Source organism: Ictalurus furcatus, chromosome 14 (assembly GCF_023375685.1).
Source record: "Ictalurus furcatus strain D&B chromosome 14, Billie_1.0, whole genome shotgun sequence".
In the NCBI taxonomy this organism is placed as follows: Eukaryota; Metazoa; Chordata; class Actinopteri; order Siluriformes; family Ictaluridae; genus Ictalurus; species Ictalurus furcatus.
In genome coordinates, this window is record NC_071268.1 from 8,665,556 (window position 1) to 8,689,868 (window position 24,313).

At 39.6% G+C, this 24,313-nt stretch overlaps 1 protein-coding gene across 3 annotated transcripts in view; it reads right to left on the minus strand.

The window, feature by feature from the left end:
* Nucleotides 1-6,142: 6,142 nt before the first annotated feature.
* sh3rf2 (SH3 domain containing ring finger 2) overlaps nt 6,143-24,313 on the minus strand; it is a 43,420-nt gene continuing 25,249 nt past the window's right edge. For all 3 annotated transcript variants that reach the window (XM_053641343.1, XM_053641344.1, XM_053641342.1), the window contains exons 4-10: nt 22,290-22,583; nt 15,184-15,305; nt 14,218-14,388; nt 11,628-11,884; nt 9,851-10,143; nt 8,541-8,827; nt 6,143-7,436 (exon numbers count right to left, since the gene is read on the minus strand). In XM_053641343.1, the coding sequence (XP_053497318.1) occupies nt 7,256-7,436; nt 8,541-8,827; nt 9,851-10,143; nt 11,628-11,884; nt 14,218-14,388; nt 15,184-15,305; nt 22,290-22,583 (1,605 nt within the window). In that variant the 3' untranslated portion in view covers nt 6,143-7,255. The remainder of the gene's footprint in view (nt 7,437-8,540; nt 8,828-9,850; nt 10,144-11,627; nt 11,885-14,217; nt 14,389-15,183; nt 15,306-22,289; nt 22,584-24,313) is intronic.

Here is a 24,313-nt window from a genome sequence, read left to right on the forward strand (position 1 = left end):
GCATGAATACTATAATATATATATATATATATATATATATATATATATATATATATATATATAACATTTGTTTTTGTTTATATTGTGTATATAAGTATTTATTCATTATTTTTTATGGATGCACAAAAAGCACCAAAAGCACCAAATTAAACAACAATCCTAAATTAATAATATATATTCTTGTGTGTGTGTGTGTGTGTGTGTGTGTGTCTGTGTGTATTGAGTTCTTTTCTGTTTTGTACAAACGGTTGTGTAAATTTTAGTCTGAATTTATATTTGTAACACTCAGTTTGTGGATTTTATTTTAAATAAACAAAAAAAAATGGTACTGAAAGTTTGCCCCGCCCCATCCGATTAATCGATTAATCAATTAACAAATAAATAAATAAATAAATAATCGGCTCACTAATCGACCATGAAAATAATCGTTAGTTGCAGCCCTAGATTTCTTATAAGAAGTTCCAGGAACTTCGCCTCTGCGACGGCAGAGATATTGGTGTTTCTTAGATCACAGCTTCAAAACTAAGATATATACTGACGGGTCTATATATATAGAGAGAGAGATAATAATGGTAAAAATATTTGCTAACGGAAAGAGTCCGGTTCGAGCAATAAATAATTAAAGACAGTACTTATTAAGAAGCGCAAGAGGCGCAGTATTTTTACGGCGGATTATTATCAAGTGGCATGCCCCACTGGCTCATTCCATCATATCAGCGGTACATGATACATTTGGCAAATTTAACGCACAAGTAAATTTTACTGAGATAAATAAATAAATAAATAAATAAATAAATAAATAAAAAAGAATGGAAGAGAAAACTGTAAGTTCTACCAAATTGCTGTATGTTGACTCGCCCTCACAGGTAAACTCTTTTACATTCTTAAGGTTTGCTCTATTGAACCTATAGGTTATATGATTAATTGAATGTCTAGAGATTTGGCACACATTTGAACCTTATCTGTCTGTGCACGAGAAAGCATATTCACTTAATTTTCATAGCACGTTAAATTGATTAAAACTTTGAAAGTTATAGAAGCTGTAAAAATAAAATAAAATAAAATAAAATATGGGGAAAACATGTAGCAAAGCACATCCTGTGACACATGCTATGGTATGTACAGGGTATATGTATATATTGATCCTAATATCACATTTATGCGTGTGAATTATGGGGAAGGATGTTTGAACCAATATGATGTATGGGTTAAAGAATGTGCTTTCCCTGAAAAAGTTAGTTTTAGCCTCAGACAGTTAGAACAACTGAAACTTAATTTAGAGATAAAGGAGAGAGAGAGATACCTAAAACAAAGAGCGAAGTGCAGTTTTTGGCTGACTGGAAGGCATTTGCTGAATGGCAGAGCAAGGCACATAAAAGAGAGAAAAAATGTCAGGCAGGGCCCTCATCTGTTTCTCAGTGTGTTAAATTGCAGAAAGCCGATCCCGACCTGGACTCCGCCCCACCGTGACGCCCACAGCCAGTAAGGAGGAAGGAACCTGCAGTTTCAGAGGCACCTGCGCATGATGAAGCAGCCCAGCCTACGCCACTCTATCCGGACCTGTCAGAACTGAGCCACCAATCCCCACCGAACTATGCACCAGCTCTCCTATCTTCACATGTGGCGTTACACACGAGATCCCAAGTGAAGGGACCAACAACATTGCTGCCTGAGGACTTCAGACCTGACAAAATTAGTCAGACTGACAATTCACAAATGTCTGAACCAGTCATGACCCTTAACCTTTTAAAGTATAATGCCTCTCCTTTTACACAATTACCATGTATATCTCTTGTAGTTAACGGACAAAGTGTCACATTTTTGGTAGATTCAGGAGCAACGTATTCAGTAATAAAACACTGCGAATTAAAAGAATCCCCAGAAATGAGTTCACGGTCACTGCACTCCATGGGCGTGACAGGACATTCAGTATTAGAACGTTTCTCTGAACCATTAGTTTGTGAATGTGAAAATGGGAAAAGAGTAACCCAACAATTCCTAATTTCGTCTTCATGTCCAGTCAATCTACTGGGCAGGGACTTAATGTGTGTTTTACACTTAAATTTGATGTCCTCACCACAGGGAGTAACAATAACTGATGACTCATCTTTGGGAACTCCATTTGTTAAAGAAAAAGAACTCTGTGTTTATTAATGGTCTGTGCATAACAAGCCTAGAGCCTGTGCTCGTTTGTTGACGTTGGCACATGATAAGATGAAGGACAACTATGTTGATTTTATGCTGTCCTCTGCCCTTCATTGCACAGCACAAGTGCATGAAGGAAGAGACTTTAATTTTGAGAAAGAATGGTTTATGGATATCCCAGAAAGTGAAGAGCTGTGCCTATATTGGTGTGACAAATTTTGTGCATGTTCAGTCAAATTGAGTGACACGCAGTTGCGTGTATTTTTTGTCCCAGAATCAGCGCCTCACGTCTCATTAGCAAAAATAAAGAACAAACAGTGGAAAGACGTGGGACCGTGGGTCAGATTATGTGAAAATGAAAGAATTACAGATTGGGAACATGAACCTACTTCCAACATATGGTACAGCCCGACGCTGGGAGTTCATAAAAAATTCTTTCAGGAAATGTGCAAGTTTAATCGGGATGTCATTTGTCATGACAAGGAAATGTTTATGAACCTTGGGACAAGCCCCACACCCCTAGAGATACATCCACAATTGAAGAAGGTGCCTCTCGGGCTGTGGGCCCAAGGGAAACATGACGTAGGCCTGATTAGAAGTGCACCACCAGTCGTGATCACGCCAAAATCTGACTTTAGGCCCAGACAATCTCAATACCCTCTTAAATCAGAAGCTATTGAGGGCATTAGACCAGATTTCAATTCATTATTGAAGGCAGGGGTCATTGTTCCCTGTCCTGATTCGTCAGTGCACACTCCAATATTTCCAGTGAGAGAAGTAAAAAAAAACGCCTACAACCTGATGAATGGAGATTTGGACAAGATTTGCAAGCAGTTAATGCAGCAGTCAAACAGAGAGCTCCAGACCTGCCAAATTCTTACATTACATTAAGCCAGGTTCCAGTAAATAGTGAATGGTTTTCAGTCGTAGATTTAGCTAATGCGTTTTTTCAGTATACCTCTTGATAAAGACAGTGAGTTTTGGTTTGCATTCATATTTGACGGACGTCCTGACACTTTCACTCACTTGTGTTAGGGGTATTGTGAGTCAAAAACGATACACAACCAAATGCTAAAGGACAGCTTAGCACCTCTACCACTTTCTCCAGGGCACAGTGTGAAAGTGACACCATTAAATTGTTGCAGCATCTTGCCAAAGAAGGCCACAAAGCCAGTCTCTCCAAATTACAGTATGTACAGCAAGAAGTGAGATTTCTTGGGTCATGGCATTTCTGCAAAGGGAAAGAAACTCTCCACTGAAAGAGGATCTGCAATCCAGAAGATTCCCAAGCCTCTGACGAAGAAACAGGTTCTATCTTTCCTAGGTATGTGTTCGTATCGCAGAACTTTCATTCTAAACTATTCCATTCTAGAAGCACCAATCAGAGAGATGGCATATGCGACAGGTTGTACAGCTCATTCTCAGGTAAGTTGGATCCAGTCGCAGAGTTTCCCCCATGTGTACAAGCAATAGCAGCAGTTGAGAAAGCTGTGGTGGCATTCAGAGACCTGGTCGGTTACTCGTAATTGAACCTCTTGGTTCCACATGAGGTGTTGTTACTCCTACTTGAACAGAAAACCTCACACCCGTCCACCCAACGGTGGCTGCACCATAACACTATACTACTAGACATGCCGAATGTCACTATAAAACGACGTACTGTCCTTAACCCTGCTACTCTTCTTCCAACAGAGAAAGACGGGGAACCACATGACTGTGTTGTACTGACTAACGAACTCTGCTCCCCTAGAGTCGATCTGAAGGATGTTCCATTGGAAAACCCAGATTTGATCCTTTTTGTGGACGGGTCTGCATCATGTGACCCAGAGACAGGTAAAAATCGAGTGGGCTATGCAGTAGTGACCGCACACGAGACAGTCTGTCAGGAAGTCTCCCCTCAAACCTGTCAGCACAAGCAGCTGAACTATATGCCCTCATAGAGGCATGAAGACATGCTGAGGGACAGTGAGTAAATATCTACACAGGCAGTAGATATGCCTTTGGGGTAGGACATGATATTGGAACAATTTGGAGACACAGGAACTTCCTGACAAGTTCAGGAACACACATAGCCCACCACAAACTAGTCTCTGAGCTGCACAGAAAGAAAGAAAGAAAGCACAGAACACATTACCTTTATCGTTCCTTCAGCTGAGCGGCGACTTATCCTTGGGATCAAATGGAGGCATGCCTTAACTGAACGAATTCTTCAGTATAGGGCTACATCGCTTCAGGATATCATCTAGGTTTCATAGATAAAACCATTCAAAGCTTTAAAAATCATAACCAGGACATGCATTTTACTCAATGTGGAACTTAATATGCAGCCAGTGGAGCTTAAGTAAAGCAGTTACTGCAGATGAATGAATGGTACTGTTCTGTGCTTTTCTTGGTAAGGCTGTGGGCTATGCATTCTGAATTACTCTCACAGAAACTGGACAGATTAGAAAAAGATAGATGTTTTTCCAGTCTTCAGTTGTCCCGTTTCAGTAAGCCTGTGCCCAGTGTAGACTCGGATTCCTGTTCTTGATTGACAGGACAGGAACCTGATGTGGCCTGCTGCTGTGTTAGCACACCTGCTTCAAGGGTTGACATGTCGTTGGTTCTGAGATGCTTTTTTGCTCACCACAGCTGTAAAAAGAAGTCATTTGAGTTACAGTAGACTTCCTGTCAGCTTGAGCCAGTCCGACCATACCCCTCTGACCTCCCTCATCAGCAAGGCATTTCTGCCGACAGGACCGCTGCTCACCAGATGTTTTTTTGTTTTTCACACCATAATGTGTAAACTCTAGACTGTTGTGTTTTTTTTATTGTTTTGTTTTGTTTTTTTTTAAATCCCAGAGCAGCAGTTTCTAAAATACTCAAACCTGCCCATTTGGCAACCATTTTATGTGCAAAGTCACAGAGATTAGATTTTCCCCCATTCTAATATTTGATGTGAAGGATTAATTGAAGCTCTTGGTCTGTATCTGTATGATCTGATGCACTGCACTGCTGCCACGATTGGTTGATTAGATAAATTCATAAATGAGCAATGGTACGGAGCTCATTAATAGGGAGCGCCTATTAAAATTCCTATAAATGTGTCTGGTTAGTATAGACACGAAGCTTGTTTAAAGAGACAGCAGGGCAGCCAGAGGATCTGACAAATTGTCTACATACGCAGAAGTCCTCCTAAGGGTTAGTTAGTAGTTAGATTATCTTTTGCTGATGAAGCTGTGCTATAACTGTATCTCTTACATAACTTTAATCTTAATTAATAAGCATAACACACCATACATAAGAATTCCATCAAAGCAACAAAAAAAAAAGTCAAGAAAATAAAAACACCACGCTGTTCTATCATAGATCATTTATTTCTGTACTACAAAAATAAACTAGCAGGGATTGCTGTTGATTAAACTGTGCCGGGTTGACAGGTTTTACAGTGTTATATTGACAAAAGTATCCCACACTTACTGCATTTAAACAACAGGAACATGTGCTCTGAGACAATCCATCTTTCAGAGCTGTGTCTCAGATCATATACATATGTACTCAAGTCTTGGTATGAAGAAGGATTTGAGGGACACCATGACCCTGGTTTAAATAAAATAATAAAATTAGCAACAAATCCCATTTGCATGAAATTAATATCGAAGCAGTAAAGTTAGAATGTTAACTTTGTGGTTAAATAGAAACCCAGGTTGCCAGATTTCAATATAAATCCGGGTTTCCAGATTTCTACATAAATCCGAGTTTACACATTTCTACATAAATCCGGGTTTCCACATTTCTACATAAATCCAGGTAGCCAGAACATTGAGCTGTTTCCAATACAATCTATAGGAAAGGAATTAGTGCGCAAGTCTGGATTTGTCAACATCTCCTTGGAGTTTAGGTGTTAAATTTTAACTACAAACTTTTTTTTTACATCTAATATATATATATATATATATATATATATATATATATATATATATATATATATATATATATATATATATATATATCGATCAGCACAAGGCTCTTCATTTCAATACCTGGAAATACATTTTTATAATTTTATAATTCAGCTGCAGAGATTAATGGTGCAGTGTGCAATAGTTTCAGAAAAGGCAAAGCGAACAGTATGCAGCCAAAAAAACAAAAAAAACAAAAACGGTGTATGTCCCCTATACCCCACCAACAATTTTAAGCCACCATCCCACTTGTTTGAATTGTTAAAAATAATTATTATCAGTGTAGTGTTTTCACACGGAGAAATACGAATAGATGAAGTGCTGTAAAAACAAATGGGTGATGGACAATATTTGCTGAATAAATTATATGTTGGATCAATGGACATTTTTGCACTACCCTGTCCAATCAAGCTCCATAAAACAAAAAGACAGGACTTGTAGCAGATATTGGATAGAATCAAAATGGCTTGCAATGACAGCAGTCTCCATTTCAAAACTGTTACTGTTAGTGAGCTGTACAAACACAAACAACAGATATGCAATTATCAGAGAACAACTCATCGCAATACCACATAGTGCATTTTTAATAAGTGCAAACCTTTCATGTACAGAACCAATGTAAGTCTTACAGACTAGTATAGAATATATACTTTAAATACAAGGTCATGTACATGATCTGAGACACAGCTCAGCAGTGTCAAACTCAAACCCTCAATAACCATTGCCTTATACAGATGTGTTTTCCTTTTAACAAACACACCCAGTTCATGCCTTTCTTAATTAACTGCTGAGTTCAATCAGCTGTAAGGATACTAAACTCTGCTGTGCTCTGGCCCTTCAGAATGGGAGTCTGAAACGGCTAGCCTTGGCCATATCAACGTGTTAAAAAAAAACAACATTATCCCAATGTGCATGTGACCTTCATAACCACAAATAAAGACAAATGACACAGGGACAAATTTGAGGAGGACCTGGGATGTGCGTTTGTGGTTATATGAGGCATGCTGTTCATTGAAACACACTCAAATAGATAAAGAGCATATTGCTTTGGTTCCAAAAGCAACACTGAGGGTGTTCTTTTTGATTGCAGATTGTGCACACACACACACACTCATACGCACAACCAAACACACACACACACACACACACACACACACACACACACACACTCAGGCAACTTTGTCCAATATGTCCAGAATGCTGCTTTGGAAGAGGCCAGTCACTCCAGTGATCTCCTGTTTCACCAGAACCCTCCCATCTGGCCGAGGCTTTTGGACCAGGACCAGCTCTCCCTCCAGCAGGTTCAGCTCCGCATCAGTCTTTGCATTATATCCCATCAACACCCTGTGTCTGAAACAACAGTGAATGTGAATGCATCGACAGCCGCCATCCAAGTGCAAGATTTGGCAATGTGTTATAAAGTGACACAGTAGTGTATGTGCTACACTATATAAGTATATCAAGTCAGTACAAAAAACATTTTAGATTCCCAAACATTCGTTTTATAGCACAAAATTAAATGTTACTGAAAAAATGTTTGTACAACCCCAGTTCCAAAAAAGTTGGGACGCTGGGTAAAATGTAAATAAATACAGAATGCAACGATTTGCAAATCTCATAAACCGGTATGTTATTCCCAATAGAACATAGAAAACATATCAAATGTTTCAACTGAGGAAATGTACCATTTTAAGAAAAAAATAAGGTAATTTTGTATTCGATTGCCGTAACACATCTCAAAAAAGTTGTGATGGGGCAACAACAGGCTGGAAATGTAAGTGTTACTAAAAAGAAACAGCTGGAGGAATATTTAGCAACTAATTAGGTTAATTGGCAACAGGTCAGTAACATGATTGGGTATAAAAAGAGTAACTTGGAGAAGCAGAGTCTTTCAGAAGTAAAGATGGGCAGAGGTTCACCAATCTGCGAAAAACTGCGTCTACAATTTGTGGAACAATTTCAGAATAATGTTCCTCAATGTAAAATTACGAAGACTATGAATATCTCATCATCTACAGTACATAATATCCTCAAAAGATTCAGAGAATCTGGAGAAGTCTCCGTGCACAAAATATCCCAATTAGACCATTATCCAAAATGGATATTTATTTGAACGTATGTTCAAAATTTCTTTGGATAATTTCTTTCAGCCATCTTAAACACTTTTATCTCACAGTTACTCTTGGGTCAAAAATAAGTGAACATGATCTCCATAATCTGTTCTTTCCCCCCATTGGTCACTAGAAAAAAAGGTAAAGAAATGAGTGTGAGAAATATCACTCCATTTTTAATAAAAATTCATATCTGAGCTGCACATCTAAACATGACTAATAGCGTAGAGGCTTTTCCGTTTATTCTCATTACTGGCTGCTGACTGGATGTCTGAGATGTGGGTTAAATCATGAAAAAAGTGAATGGATTTCCTCCAAGACTGCACTGATAGGTTGCACTCACCTGACGGGACTGGACTGGCTGTTGAGCGTGTACAGTTTTGTACCTAAAGGCAGATAATCCCCACTGGCATTATTCTGACCAAGACCCTTCCTTTGCATGAATGTCTTTGTGTCTTTAAGGACTGAGGTACTTCCATCCCGACCTATGATGGCTGACGGGTTCCAGTGCTCCAGAGCCGCAGGTCCGCTTTGAGAGTTACCCACAACCTGCGCTCCAGATGATACGGACGCCAACCTTGTTGTGGTTTGGGGGACTTCTTCAGTTAAGAACCTCACCGACTTCACAGGCTAAAAAAAACAAAAAACAAATAGTCCAAGTTCAGATCCAGAGAACCATAATAGAGCAACCTGCAAAACAAGCAATGGTGGCTTGGTGGTTAAGCCTCTGGGTTACTGATCGGAAGGTCAGGGGTTTAAGCCCCAGCACTGCCAAGCTGCCACTGTTGGGCCCTTGAGCAAGGCCCTTAACCCTCTCTGCTCCAGGGATACTGTATCATGGCTATCCCTGTCCTCTGACCCCAACATCATAACAAGATGAGATATGCGAAAAGTAAAGAATTCCACAGTGCTGTAATGTATACGTGACCAATTACTCAGTGACTCATTATTTCCTTTTACCGTATTTTTCACCCATTTTATTCATTGCCAATTTCCACCCACTAGCTAACCCACTTCTACTTCTACTGCACAACCAGTCTGTGCTTCCTCTAAAACACATGAAGCCAGTCACTCCGCTAGCAGAAATAGATTCCGAAAAACTCACTTTATAGTGTAGCTAGCTCACACTGATTTGTACAATCACGTTAAAAATTAGCTTCCCTTCTTCTTTTTTTTCCTCTTTATCTGATGCGCTTTCATATTCTAAGTCAAAAGTTATATTCATGAAAAATGTATCGTTTGCCATGTCCGTTGATGAGGTCACTAACTCTACTGTAGTAAAGTTGACTGTAGTAAACTCTACTTTAGTAGGAAGTGGATTTTTAGTAGGAGTGAACCGTAACGTCTCAGTGCGGTTATAGGATATATAAGTACTCTTTGAAATCAAATTAATGGACCAGAATTTAAGTGTTGTATATACTGAAATAGATCTCAATATCCTGTTCACACACCATCTGCTTAATATTATTTCAACTGTCGTGATTCTACACAGATTTAAATAATTTATTCAAATACCAATTTATTCAATGTTATGGTAACGTAATTATTTTTCAAATAGTGTTTCATGACTGATGAAGTAACAAATCTCTTCACAGTGGTCTATCGGACCCTACTCAGTATAAAAAAAACACATGGAAATGTAATTCTGGTTACCTTTTCTGTGTTGTGCCTGTGAGTATCTGGTTTCATCAGAATAGACTGAGGAGCCGTGGAAGTCTCCTTCGGAGTCGTATACCTGGCATCCATTGTCTGGTATGCACCACCAGAGGGAGCTGTTCCTTCATAAGTCCAGTGCTGTGACCTGAGGGGATTTGTAAACAAGCCATTTCTCTTCCTGGGAAGGACGGGAGAGCGGCCAAAGCCGTAGATCTGTCCCAAATCCTGAGGTGGAGGATGAAGGCTTGAACCTGGATTTTGGGGATGGTAGCCGTTATGCCGGAGTGAGCCTAAGAAAATATAATTGTATAAACAGTCCATGAAAAACAGAACAAACCGCTTTCAATTTTATTGAATCTAAAATATTCATAAAGAATGTTTACGGCTTTGTATAGAGTCTAGAAGACTGAGCCCGCTAATGAGTTTTTACTTACATCATTTCTCAAAAAACTAATCTGAAAAGTTACTCAATTGACAAAATTTCCAACCAGATATTCTACGTTAAATCATTCAAAATAATTATGGAGAAAAATAAATGCTTATTAAACCATTGCTTAATGCCTTTAAAAAAAAAAACCTGTAGGTGGACACAAGTGAGATTTCAGTATCCAAGTCACAATTTACGTCATATTCTCGAAGATTTACTCAACAGTAGGCAAACCTGTTAAAATAACCCATAACAACCAAACCTTATTCACCAATAATATTAGCTAAATTAGCATGTTAGCTGGTGTTCCACAAATGTTCTTCTACTAACGGTTTCAGATTGCATGGTGTTAACAAATCTAACCCAATATCAATCTATTGTAGGGGTCATTTAAAAGCGAAATATTTAGTGGTTTTAAATATCCCTGCAGAAAACTGCAATATATCTGAATATCATGTTTGCATAAATAAACAAATTATAGGCGATTTTTATTTATTTGCATGTTTTATTTTAAATATTGACTGAATTAGATAGCTATAGATCCGCTATGCCGTCTAGAATTCAGTGCAGTGTTTGCACTTATATTAGTGAAGATGGATCTCTAGGCCAAACTATACGGTTGGGTGCAAAAGTTTGCATCCCCCTTGATTTCTGGTTGAAATATCCACCTATGTTTTACAGATTATTTATAAAATATTTAAAAAATTATTGTTCAAAACCTGATGTAACACCACCTAAATATTATAGCAATTGACTCGTTTCCCTTGAGTGATTTCCATTAGCGAGCTCAAACGTTGGTATACATGCTTTTTGGTTGGAATGTGCCTTGTTAAAGTGTCTAATGGCTTAAAACGGTCCGTATGTTTTGTACGTTAAGTCTAATTTAAAAATCAAGTCAAGTGAAGAGTTAGTGGGATCAGAAAAATAGCCATCAGAAGATCTAAAACAGAAAATAAAGAGCTTTCATGAATATTGAGCAGCAGAGGGAGATAAAAAGATATCAGAGTGTTTAGAGATACCAAAGAGTCAAAGAAAATATCTATTAATAAAAATAGAACTTCATAGATGCAAGTGGAAGTCCACATGTATTTCACATTCAGAAATATCTTACTGATAGTTTTACGCTATTTGGCCGTTTTTGTTACTTGCAATAATAAAGGAACATTTGTAAAACCACACACGTTAAATGTGCAGGAAGGGGGTGCAAAGTTTTGCACTCGGCTCTAGGTCTAGAACACATTCCTACATATTCCATGTGTGTGAACCCATACTACAGCTGAAGGGTAAATTGTAAACAGAGATGTTTTCCAGTGACCCAAATGGCTGCAGCATGCTGATATTTCTCACCTCTGTGTGAAGTCTGGAAGGTTCGTCTGACCGTGTCCCAGCCCTGCTTTCCTCCTGCCTGAGGAGATTTTGCTGCACTGCCAGATGGTACAGCTGCCTGTGGGGGCATGGCACCGACTGGAGCAGCGACTTCAACCTTTACTTTATCCAGAGGCAGTGATGCTGCTTGGGGATTCTGGGGTGTGTATCTCTTTGCTGATGCTATGGCTGCACTGGGAACAGCGAGCTTTGGCTGCTCAACAAACATTGCAGAGGTTCTGTGAGAAGAAAAAATACACCAAAATAAGCACCTATTTTTTTAAGTAACTTTTATTGTGTTTAATACATCAGTATGCATCTGTTTGTGTGTGTCTGTGTATGACACACACACATACATATATAGTTTACTGCTTTGTTGTTGGTTCTCTGCACAGAATTTCACTCGCCTTTTATACTTTACTTAGTAACTTTGTAAACTCTGATGTGACAATAATTCTGAAATCCACCAGACCATAAAGGTGCAGTTTGTAATATGTAGAGCCCTCTGCTGTCTGTAAGGGAAATAGCAATTGCAATATAACATTGACAGGACTTCGTCTTCCCCACAACCGCAACCAACCTCACAACCGACACCACAACCAACTTCACAACCAAGCCGCAAAGCAAGCCGCAAAGCAAATGTACAACCAAGCCCCCAACCAAATCTACAACCAAGCCCCCAAGCAAGCCCCCAACCAAATGTACAACCAAGCCCCCAAGCAAATGTACAACCAAGCCCCCAAGCAAATGTACAACCAAGCCCCCAAGCAAGCCCCCAAGCAAATGTACAACCAAGCCCCCAAGCAAATGTACAACCAAGCCCCCAAGCAAATGTACAACCAAGCCCCCAAGCAAATGTACAACCAAGCCCCCAAGCAAATGTACAACCAAGCCCCCAACCAAATCTACAACTAAGCCTCCAAGCAAGCCCCCAATCAAATATACAACCAAGCCCCCAACCAAATTTACAACCAAGCCCCCAAGCAAGCGTACAAATGACCCCACAACCGACCACACAATCAAGCTCCAACCAAGCCCACAACTAAGCCCATGACCGACTTCATGAAAGACTTCATAACCGAGCTCACAACCCCGTAACAATCCAGCAATTTAAACTTAAAAGCTCCTCTATCCCGGCTGGAGCTGCAGCCATTTCAGGTGCTGGCACTGAAGATAAATAGCCAAATCCACTGCATGGTCACGCTGCCGATATTCTCTGATGTAAAACTACATACTTTTACAGGTCTTTAAATACTTTACAACATCATAAACTGCACCTTTAACCTACACTTTCTTCACTACTCAGCATAGTTTACATTTACCCAGGCCCCCTCTTTTGAGGTTATAACAATACAATTGTAAACTGTATTTTATTATCACCAATCTATCTTAACTTCATGTGTGCACAGGTGTGAGTGTAAATAAGGGATGGAGGCAATGTTAGACCAACTAAAATCACCTTTGTGCCTCATATATGTGCTTCTTATAATATAATTTATGACTGTTTATTAGAGGAATTTTGCTTAGCACATACACTAAGCACATGTCAGCAGCACAGGCTCATGACCATTGATTTTGATGAGGCGGGACAACAATAATTACAAAATAGCCTCGAACAAAATTAATGAGAGCAGCTGTCACACTTGATTTATGCTATATACTACTATCTACTGAATCTTTAGTGTAACCCTCTAATGCGCCGTTAAGAGTCTACAACATACAGTCTAGCAGCTCGAGTCTAACAAGCTTTTCACATAGGAACACGTGAGAAGCTAAGATCATCAACCAGAGTTGCCAGGTTTCAGCTAAATTTCCAGCCTTACTGCAACTCAAAATCCACACAAAAGCCCTGAAACTTGGCCCAAAAAAAATCGGTCGAAACACATTTTTCTTGTTTTTGTCGGCCTTTGTGTGGAAAATAAAGGTCACTGTGGTGTGCTCACATTTCTAATGTACAGACATTAGACCCTTCATAGTCTCCTTTCCCTTCTTCCAATCTTTGAAGTACACAATAGAATATAATAGAAATAGTTCTGTACATCATAGATGCACTGTCTGCACTGTTTGTGGAAATTAATTGCGTTTAATTCCAATTATTTGCTATAAAACACGATCTTGGTGGCTGTAGAGCAGCATGGGGCAGCATGATTCCTGCCCCAATCTTGTTTGACCAGTAAATGCAATAATAACTCTATGAACAAATGAGGGTGTAAGCATTATGCCATAGACTTGGGCAACTAGAAAGGTGAGCAAATCACTGGAACATCAGCTTAAATCTGTTAAACAGCAGTATATTTTTAAATAACTGGTCATTCAAAAGAGGTAATTAGTATTTCAATAGAATGTATGGATAGACTGCTGATATACTGCATATGGTGGTGTTTTTTGGTTGTTGTTTTTTGCAGAAATGGGCCATTTTTGAGCAGAACACATCAGGTAAGCACACCACACCAAAATAAATGTGAGTGTATTATAATCTTTAAGATGAGAGGGTGTTGAATGGACGTCTGAGACGGGTGTGATTGTGCATACAACAAAGCATGCACACAACGGTGCGCAAACGTCGTCTTACCTAAGCACAGGGGTGACGTAGTTGGCAGGCAGGATGCCTACTTTACCAGTTCTGAGGGAAAGACCGCGTAACCAGCCTTCCTTAAACTTCCCGTAGACCCCTACCATCTCGCCTTTGCTCAGTTCCAGCTCCTCGGCGCGATGTGGAGTGTATGAATACAGAGCAGCACACCTACAGAAAGAGAAACATCTGCATCTCTGCACTTTTTGTTGCTTGCCTACAAGCAAAACTAGACTGATTTGCAGATAAGAGATTTCCACTAAGTGACATGCGGTCCGTGATCCAGCACAAGCCACAGTATTTAAATATCCGCTCAGAGCTCAGAATGAAATAAGGAGCACTAGCAGATAAGAAATCCTGCCGCCGATAAGCTACCGTTGCCTGTTGGGTTTGCTTTGTTTTGGATTGTTCTCTTGCTGCAGGACACGCCCTCATTCCCTTTGTAACTTTAAATCTTTTTCTTTGTAGGTAAATTGTTACATAGATGTGCAGATTTTGCAATTTCCTCCCCAGTAATGACTGCTAGGGGAACTTCGCAGTAAACTTTACATCACTTCTTGCATTGCATTCTTTTTCTACTGAAGGAAGTGACAGAATGACTCTGAACTTCATTTACCTGAGAAATCATGGTTTGTCTGACTCATACACTAGAACCCCATAGGTTGACATAATCAAAGTACGGGCCTGAATGAGGACCTCAATATCAGATGTTAATTAGCAGTTTAAATCATTAATACGGACCATAAAAAAATCTAATTAAAAAAAAAAAACGTTCATTATTTGTATAAAACAAAGAACAAGCCTAATGCCCTCATGCCCTCATGATATCACAGATGCGTTAGATTAGGATTGGAGCTAATCTCAGTTACAGACGTGCAGAAGAGCTGGGTTGGGAACCTGTCTTTTAACAATTACAAACCAACTCAGGAATGTGAAACAACCAGGAAAAGACTCGGAGACACTTACACACTGATAGAAAGCTGCTGAATGGGGGACTGTTTGCTCTCTGCTTGTGGTGGAAGAGTCTGTGGGTTGATGAGAGCCATGGTGATTGTTGGAGGAGTGTCGCCGTTCATCTTTCTTTCACCCTGTGAAAAGAAATACATATAGAGTTAATATGTCTAGCAGTCTGGGGGAAAATGCCCTGCGTCACTTTTACTCAATCCTGGAAAACGGCCAAAAATGACGAAAAACTGGGTTTGGGCCAAAACTGATCATAGATAACGGCTGTCAAAATGACTGTGTTTCTCCTGCTCCGTTACAGCATCAAAACAGAGATGACAGCACACAAAGTTTTAAAATGTTGAAATAACCTAATAAAAAAAAAGGCAAGAAATTTTGCTGCAAGAACAGCTGACTTTATGAATCTGTGATTATTTCCCCAGTGAGATCACTCAAGGAGAAGTCGATACCGAGGCTCGTGTTTAAAAAATCCATGAGTGACTTGTACCGCAGGTGATGAGACTGATGTGGATGATGCTGATGATTAAAGTGAGAAAGTATTTCCTGTTGTAATCGTATCATTCTTTAAAATTCTGCAGTAATGTTGGTGGGGTTTTTTTTCCCCGTAAGTATAATACAGTAGAGGTACGTGTAGAGGTAGACAGGCTGTTTGCTTGATCGTGAGGTGATTCTGGGTAATATTAAACCAGATTCATAATGCCATATTCGATAATACAGTGATGACCCATCAGCATTATTAGGGACTTATAAAACAGTTTATAGCTGCTATAAAGAAAGATCGACATACGTTTTAATGGTCGTATTTCCGTCTTATATATACTTATTATCACTTTAAATGAAATGTAATCAATAAATAGAAATGTTTTGGATTTTAGTAAAATGTCAAAATCGGCCCACGTGAAGAATTTTATACGTGGGCCAGACATGGGTGATTCGGGTGTAAGGAGTGCTGAATAAGCTCCAGTCAAATTGTGTTTAAAAAGAAAAGAAGAGCCTCAAACATCTTCCGACTGAAAGAATATTGCATGGAAGGGTGGTCAAAGCTTCCAGCGAGCCTGGTGGACAATTACGCAAATTACTACAAGAAGTTATTTCTGCTAAAGGGGGGCAATACTAGCTTCTGACGCCGAGGGTGTACTTACTTTTTCCACAGAAGAATCTCACATCTATCGCTATTTCTCTTGAATAAATGATTGAAAAAAGCTCATTTTCCTCGTGGTTCTGTTCGAGTATATCAACTTCATTAATAGCCGCTGTTTCAAAGAGGATCAAATGTTCGCTTGTCCAAATTTGTCAACAAAAAAAACCCCCAACAATTTCCATGGGGTGTACTTATTTTTTCGCATGAGCGCTGTAACTTGAAAACACTTTCAAAACCACACCAGCCCTTCCAGTATCGCATGAAACAACAGTGCAATGATCAGATATAAATGATCATCCTATTATAATTATTAAGATTGACCCGGAGCAAATCCGTGCTTCGTTGCCTCATACGTGGCAAAATATTTTCATCTCCATGCATGCACTCCTTTATATTCAGCTTCAAATGTTACCCATGACAATGTTTCATCCTCAAGAGGAACTGTTTAGTTACATAAGAAAACACTTAGCATGTCAGTGACAGCGCTGACTCAACCAGGGAACAACCCAGAGTGTGGCCTCTCCCGAGGTGTAAACTCTCATCAGGGTTAAAAACAGCGTTTGAGTCATGGGTAATTTTTTTTTTTCGTGACTCAGATCTGAGCCGCATATTTCCACACGCCCCGACTCTAGAATGATCACTGCTGTGTTCCTGATGCAAGCGCGAGCTAATCTGATAGCCTGCCTTTGCCTTTCACAAGATCTTGCATCGGTGTCAATGTGTATTATTGCTTGTGCAATTTGCAAGCGGTTACTACGGTAATGCTTCACGACGTGAAATGGCTTAGAGAGGATAGAAAAAAAAAAGTGTAAAAGTTCGACGGAGCTGAAGTAACCGCAGTGGAAGTCGGTGCTTCCGATTGTGAAGGGGGAAGGAACGATAATGAGCTTGTCTGACCTTCTTTGACAGGAACTGGAAATACAGGATCTAGAAAAGATCTTGAACACACTGTGCAATGTGTTTGTAAATAATAGCGCAGATTCAGCCTTGAACCCAGAGCTCACCTTGTTAAGAAAAATGACTGGCTTCATGATCAGAAGTGACGGAGTGTAATGCGGTTACTGGATAATCTGAACAGACACAGATTGCCCTGTTAGTCACACAATGTCTTATTCAGATGTGCCGTCGGACCAGACGCTGTTTGTACTTTGACTGCTGACGTTCATCCGCTAATCCAGCTGAGAATATGTTTGCCCCCCAAACACACACACACACACACACACACTTGATTAACACTAACAGCATGCGGTGCATGTTCCTAATACATTAGTGGCATGATGACATTCATAACTATTAACAGTAATTATAATAATAGAACGGGTGGACACTAAACTGACTACTTTAAACTAGTGGACCGTCGCGTGATTGCAGGGAAAGTTTTTAAAGTGTTTAAATTTTATATATATCAAAATATATTCAAATACATCATACGCCCATCAAATGTAAGAATGTTTTAAAATGAACCAATTTGGTTATAACAAATGTAATGATAATTTGCACAAAAAAAAAAAACCCTCAAATAAATAAATAATAAAAGTCACATTGACGGATAAAATAAACAAAAGATCATTCAGAGAGCCAAATTAAATGTCACACCAACAATAAATAATAATAATAATAATAAAATTATACTTTCTGTTAAATGTTTTGATTCAATTTTAAATGTCCAATGTTAATATTATTCATGTTACATGTTAATAAAATAAAGCAACATATTTAGAAATGACTGTTTAATATATAGCCTATAATTGTTGTGGAGTGAGGGGGTTCTTGTGGATTGTTCGAAATATGCTAGGGGTCCAGGGCTCACAAAAGGTTGGGACCCACTGACTTACATTAGAACAGCTATAAACCTCCATTCACTCACCGGCCTGTCTTTCTTTCTTCACGCTCTTCAAGCTAATAAGACAAAATAACACAACTTGTCGTGTTATCCATAAACCTCAAAGCGCAAAGTCCTCTGACTCTGAAAAATGAAGCTTACAGCTTTAACTCGGACTGTTACAAAGCGCCGACGCCGGAGCCTCCTTTCACCGCCGTTAAATAAATATCGCCTTACAGAAATCTGCACCGGATCAACAGTTACAGTGGTGCTTGGAAGTTCGTGAAACCCTTTAGAATTTTCTACATTTCTGCATTAGTATGACCTAAAACATCATCAGATTTTCACACAAGTCCTAAAAGTAGATCAAGAGAAACCAATTAAAGAAATGAGAGAAAAATATTACACTCGGACATTCATTTATTGAGGAAAATGATCCAATATTACATATCTGTGAGTGGCAAAAGTATGTGAACCTCTAGGATTAGCAGTTAATTTAAAGGTGAAATTAGAGTCAGGTGTTTTCAATCAATGGGATGACGACCAGGTGTGACCGAACGCTCTGTTTTTATCTAAATAACATGGATCCATCAAAGTCTGACCTTCACAACACGTGGTTGTGGAAGTGCATCATGGTCCGAACACGGGAGATTTCGAACTGTGAAATGATACAACTGCTAATCCTAGACGTTCACATACTTTTGGCACTCACAGATATGTAATACTGGATCGTGTGCCTCAATAAATAAGTGAGCAAGTATAATATTTTCTATCTTTCATTTGTTTAACCGGAGTTCTCTTTGTCTACTTTTAGGACTTGTGTGAAAATCTGATGATGTTTTAAGTCATATTTATGCAGATATACAGAAAACTCTCAAGGGTTCACAAACTTCACACACAAGCACCACGGTAAACACATTTTTAGGCATCTGTTTATGTGGTGCGTCTGCCGTACAAGTCCCTGTGTAAGCTGGTAACTATTATTAAAACAATCATGTATTATAATGAGCGCAAACTAATGAGACATACACAACAGGCCTGTTGTATAATGGTCTAAAACATACATACATAACGCAGTAACTACGTAAAATATTCTGTATCGATGGGTGTTATTATGTGATGTGCGTTTCGGGGGGTTTGGGGGTAACTGTTCATTGGTACAAGTTATTGAAAGATGAAAACAGTTTTGAAACTGTCAGGAATGGGCAAATATTAAACTCCCAGGACACATCACATCACCTCACGTTCATAATGACATACCTTTCCTACTAGTTACGCAATAAGGTCTTTTGAGAAGAACAACTGAATAATAAAGGGTTAACGAGTGCTTAGCGGGGTGCGGTTTTCTTTTCCATTCACTTGATTCCTGTCAGACATGTGTCACTTAATGCCACTTTGAAATGTACACACGCCGGTTATTTGTTGGTTTTTTTTTTGCACTACAATAGTCAAAAGCCATGGGAAAACAGGTATGCTTTAAGGTGAGTTTTGAAGAGTCTCGGTGACTCACTCGATAATTTCACAGCTTAGTGGTGCAGAAATGAGGCCCTGCCACTGCGTTCAGGTTGGAAGCTCAACTGTGTTATGTGGAGATCATGACCAGGGCTGCTGAATGCTCTCTCTCTCTCTCTCTCTCTCTCTCTATGTGAGGGCTGAAGTAGAATTTGCATTAGAGGAGGCGTGTGCAGCCTTCAGCCTCCTACACTGGTACAGCTGACATGTGCTACATGAGAGTCAGGAGGTATGTGAGAAGAGGACTAAAATGGCAAACGTTTTAGTCGAGGAAATAGAAATAAATGGATTTTTTTTCTAAAATAACATCACATACGGGTGGGTGATGTGCCAAAAATATTATTACTGTATTAGTTATTTAAATTTCTCATTTAGCAATTGCAAAATGTAAGTAATCAAATGAAAATTCATACAAAAATAAAAATAAATACTTACTATACTCAAAAAAGTATATCATGATGTTATTATATGACAATATTGGTATCATAGTGTCATACAATTTTAAAAAGGTACAGTTTGTAATCTGCAAGTCTTTCTAGACTTGCTATAAATCATATCATTTCAATATATTGCCACTCCAAGGATCTGGCTAGTTTTTTTTTTTTTTTTTTTAACCCAAGACTTCTATTTATTTTTTTTTTTCTGGGCCAGAAATCAACTGCACCCCCTCCTCAGGCCTGGAACACTTTTGCTTAAAGTGCACCTATTATGGTTTTTCAAATATTACCTTTCATCTAGCGTGCTATAGAGCTGTTTGTGAATGTAAAACGTCTGCAAAGTTTCAAAAATTAAAAAAAGTTATTGACTCCTAAAAGAAGGAACCGATTCTGAGCAGCTGAAACGAGTCGTTAGTGATTCCAGACTTTACTTCCTGTACTAACCTACGTAGGTTTGTAACAAAAAGCCCCGCCTCTGGTCTTCATCAGCTGCTCGCTGACAGCGGTAGACCAATCACAACAGAGCATGCCCTCTGAAAGGAGGAGTTTCGAATGAATCCTTTAAAACGGATCACTGAACGAATCGTTTGTGACACTGGGGGGGAAACGGTAATGCTGCAGATCAAATTATGAGCACATTAAAGTGTTTTTTACCTTGTATGCATGTAAACCTATTCCATGAGACCTTTAAAACAAAATTAGGCACGTTTCAAAACCATAATAGGTGCGCTTTAAAAGGCAATCATGAAGCATACAGAAAGGGTGGGGTCTGACTGCAGTTGCAAGCAAAAACTAAAAATTTTACAGACTGCTCCTTTAAAAAAAAAAAAAAAAAAAAATCTTGCGCAGCCTGGGTACCAACAATAAGAAAAGACAAAGATCAGTACGTGTTTCAGAGAGGGATGAAACTAAGCATAATTCAGCCTACGTGCACGTCAAAAGTTGGAGGCAGCACGAGTCCTCTACGTGTGATGATGAGCTCTGTAATTGTGCAATCATCTATTAACGGAGCACCCCATGTACGAGATGAAGGAGGGATGGAGGGAGGGAAGGAAAGCACAAGGAAGAAAGGGCGAGAGGAGGGAGTCACTGCTCAGGCGGGAGAAATAAGCCTTTCAACCAGATAAGAAGGGGGTGTTACATAACCACATGAGTCATGAGATTACAAAGTAGCAATAGAGAAAAGGGGAAGGTTTTTTAGCTCTATAAATAGATATATATATATATATATATATATATATATATACATATACATACATATATATATATATATATATATACACACATACATATATATACACATACATATATATATATATATATATATATATATATATATATATATATACACACACACACACACACACACACACATACACACATATATATATATATATATATATACACACATACATATATATATATATATATATATATATATATATATATAACAAACAGTGACATGTATCAAAAGGTATAATAAAACATTTTTTTTTAGCCATGCTGCTACAAAAAAATAACAGTGAAGGCGTGAAACTGGCTTCAAACTCTGTTCATAATTCAGGACTTACCTTTAAATTGAGTTAAAAGGGCACCACACACACACACACACACACACACACACACACACACACACACACACACACACACACACTCTTACTGTTTAAAGCACCTGACCTGGATCTGACTTTCAATCCAACATAAATCCATAAATCAGGTTTCATAATCATACAGTGGCAGCTTTTTACCACCGCGGTGGTTAATGTCCAAACCACTGTGGTGAGCGTTGGTGGTGTGTGTGTGTGGGGAGGGGGGTTAAAATTTATATCACTATATTATATATTATGGCAAACTACCATGGTGTGGTTGTCATGGCCACCATCACAGCCCTAAATCACAGCTTCAATGATTTAAATCAGCCAAATCCATGGACTTTTAATAAATAACTCACTCACGGGTCATTTACTCGGCATCGCGTATCAATTCTTTAGCATGATCTCTGACCGTGCTGATTGCCTTTCACGGATGTTGTGTTCAGTCTAAAGGAAGACACTACTGCTCTGAAACGTACTGCATGCCAAAAATACCATTTTAAACGTTTCGTTTTGCACTAACTGTTCAGGAAGAAGAGCAAAACAAAAGCAAAACAGGTGGCGCACACATTCCCACGTAAACTCCCCACACACTGCTTCCTCACCTTTGACGGGCTTTTCCGAGTGCTTCCGGACCGCAGCTGGGAGACTGTGGAGAGTCGGCCAGGCTTTAGAGGCGCGCTAGGAGCTGTTGAGCTCTGGACCTGACCGTGGTTCAGAGTGTTCAGGACGCTGACGTCGGGAGGCCTGGCCGTGCTCGCCTGCGTCCTGGAGAGCCGTCTGTGGCTGCCTGCATCTAGGCTCGTCCTCCTGCTGTTCCCTCTCGCGTGCCGTGGGTGAAATTCTGCCAAATCACTCGCCTTCGCACTCGCCAGGAGTTTGAACGCAGCCGGATTTAGCTTGAGGAGCGGGAAAAAAAGAAGCAGAGATGTTAAAAGCAGGCAGAGAGACAGAGTGAGAGTGTGTGTGTGTGAGAGAGAGAGAGAGAGAGAGAGAGAGAGAGAGAGAGAGAATGGAAATGACTGTGCTGAGATACAGTGCTGAGCTTCTGCCCGGGATGTTTCACCTGCTAAATCTCTATTCAGCATGAAGTTTTCTTTCAATAAGTAAGACGACAGCACAAAGCCATTAGTCACGTCTGGGTGAGTGCCCTGCTCTTTCTGATCTGCCCTGCTGTGAGTTTCAGAAAAGAGTGTGTGTGTGTGTGAGAGAGAGAGAGAGAGAGAGAGAGAGAGAGAGAGTGAGAGAGCGAGAGAGTGCTGCGGCTTACAGTTGATGTTACCTCTCCCCCTACAGTGATGTGCTGTTATGCCACCAAAGCAAAGGAAACATTACTGTGCCTTCACGGCTGGCTGGCCAGCGCCGAGAAGTTGTTTGCCAGGAGGACAGCGTGCGAGGAGACTAAAAACTCTTTGATTTGACCAACAGCGAAGACAGTAAACAATTGATTTAAAAACTGTGAAAATGAAATAATGACTGTAAGGTGAAAGTGTAGAAGATCAGCTTTAATAAAGTTTCGTCATTAGACAGTAAACCATATAGAGATCACAGGTGGGGTTTATATATATATATATATATTCCTTTCCTTTTTAAAAATGCAAATGGACGTTAAAGGAGCAATCTGTGATTTTACAGCAATGAATCTTCCTTCCTACCTTAATAATTCTTTACATTCATATAGCACTTTTTTTTTTTTTTTTTTTTTAGAAACTCAAAGTGCTTTACATAGTACTGGGGGGGATTTCATCAACCATGTAGCGTCCACCTGGATGATGTGACGGCAGCCATAGTGCTCCAGAACGCCCACCACACACCAGCTATTAATGGAGAGGAGAGAGTGATGTAGCCAATTCAGAGATGGGGATTATTAGGGGGCCCTGATAGAGAAGGGAATTTCACCAGGACACCGGGGTTACACCCCTAATCTTTTACGATAAGTGTCCTGGGATTTTTAACGACCACTGAGAATCAGGACCTTGGTTTAACGTCTCATCCGAAAGACGGTGCTGTTTTTACAGTAATGTCGCCGTCACGATCCTGGGGCATTAGGACCCCACACAGACCACAGGGTGAGCACCCCCTGCTGGCTTTACTCCAGCAGCAACCTTAGGTTTCCCCGGGAGGTCTCCCCAGACTCAACCCTGCTTAGCTTCAGTGGGAAACCAGGCGAGAACTGCAGGGAGATATGGCTCTGACCTTCCTCCCAACAGACAAGGTCATGCTGTTAAAAGAGGCAGAGCTGAGCAGCATTTTTCTGTCTGGGGCAGAGCAAATTTAAAGGCCTGAAATATGTAAAGGTAAGATTTCAACTCAACAACAAGCAAGATCTACTGCATGGCGATAATGTCGCAAAGCACTAAGGTAATCTAAGAAATTCTGTGATATGGAAACCGCTTAGAAATGGCACTTTTAAAACTGGTTGCATTTCTGAGGTCATGCAACGGTTGACACGTGTCCATGTCTACGCCACGTGTCTATTTCTCCTAGACAACAGTAAATCCTGGCTTTCACTTTATTGGCGATGCAATGATTTCATAAAATGCATAAAATGTTGGTTTCCACATGTGTTTAGTCAACAACATTCCACTTTTCTGGCTCTGAAAAGCAGAGTCTTTGTCCTATGATGAGT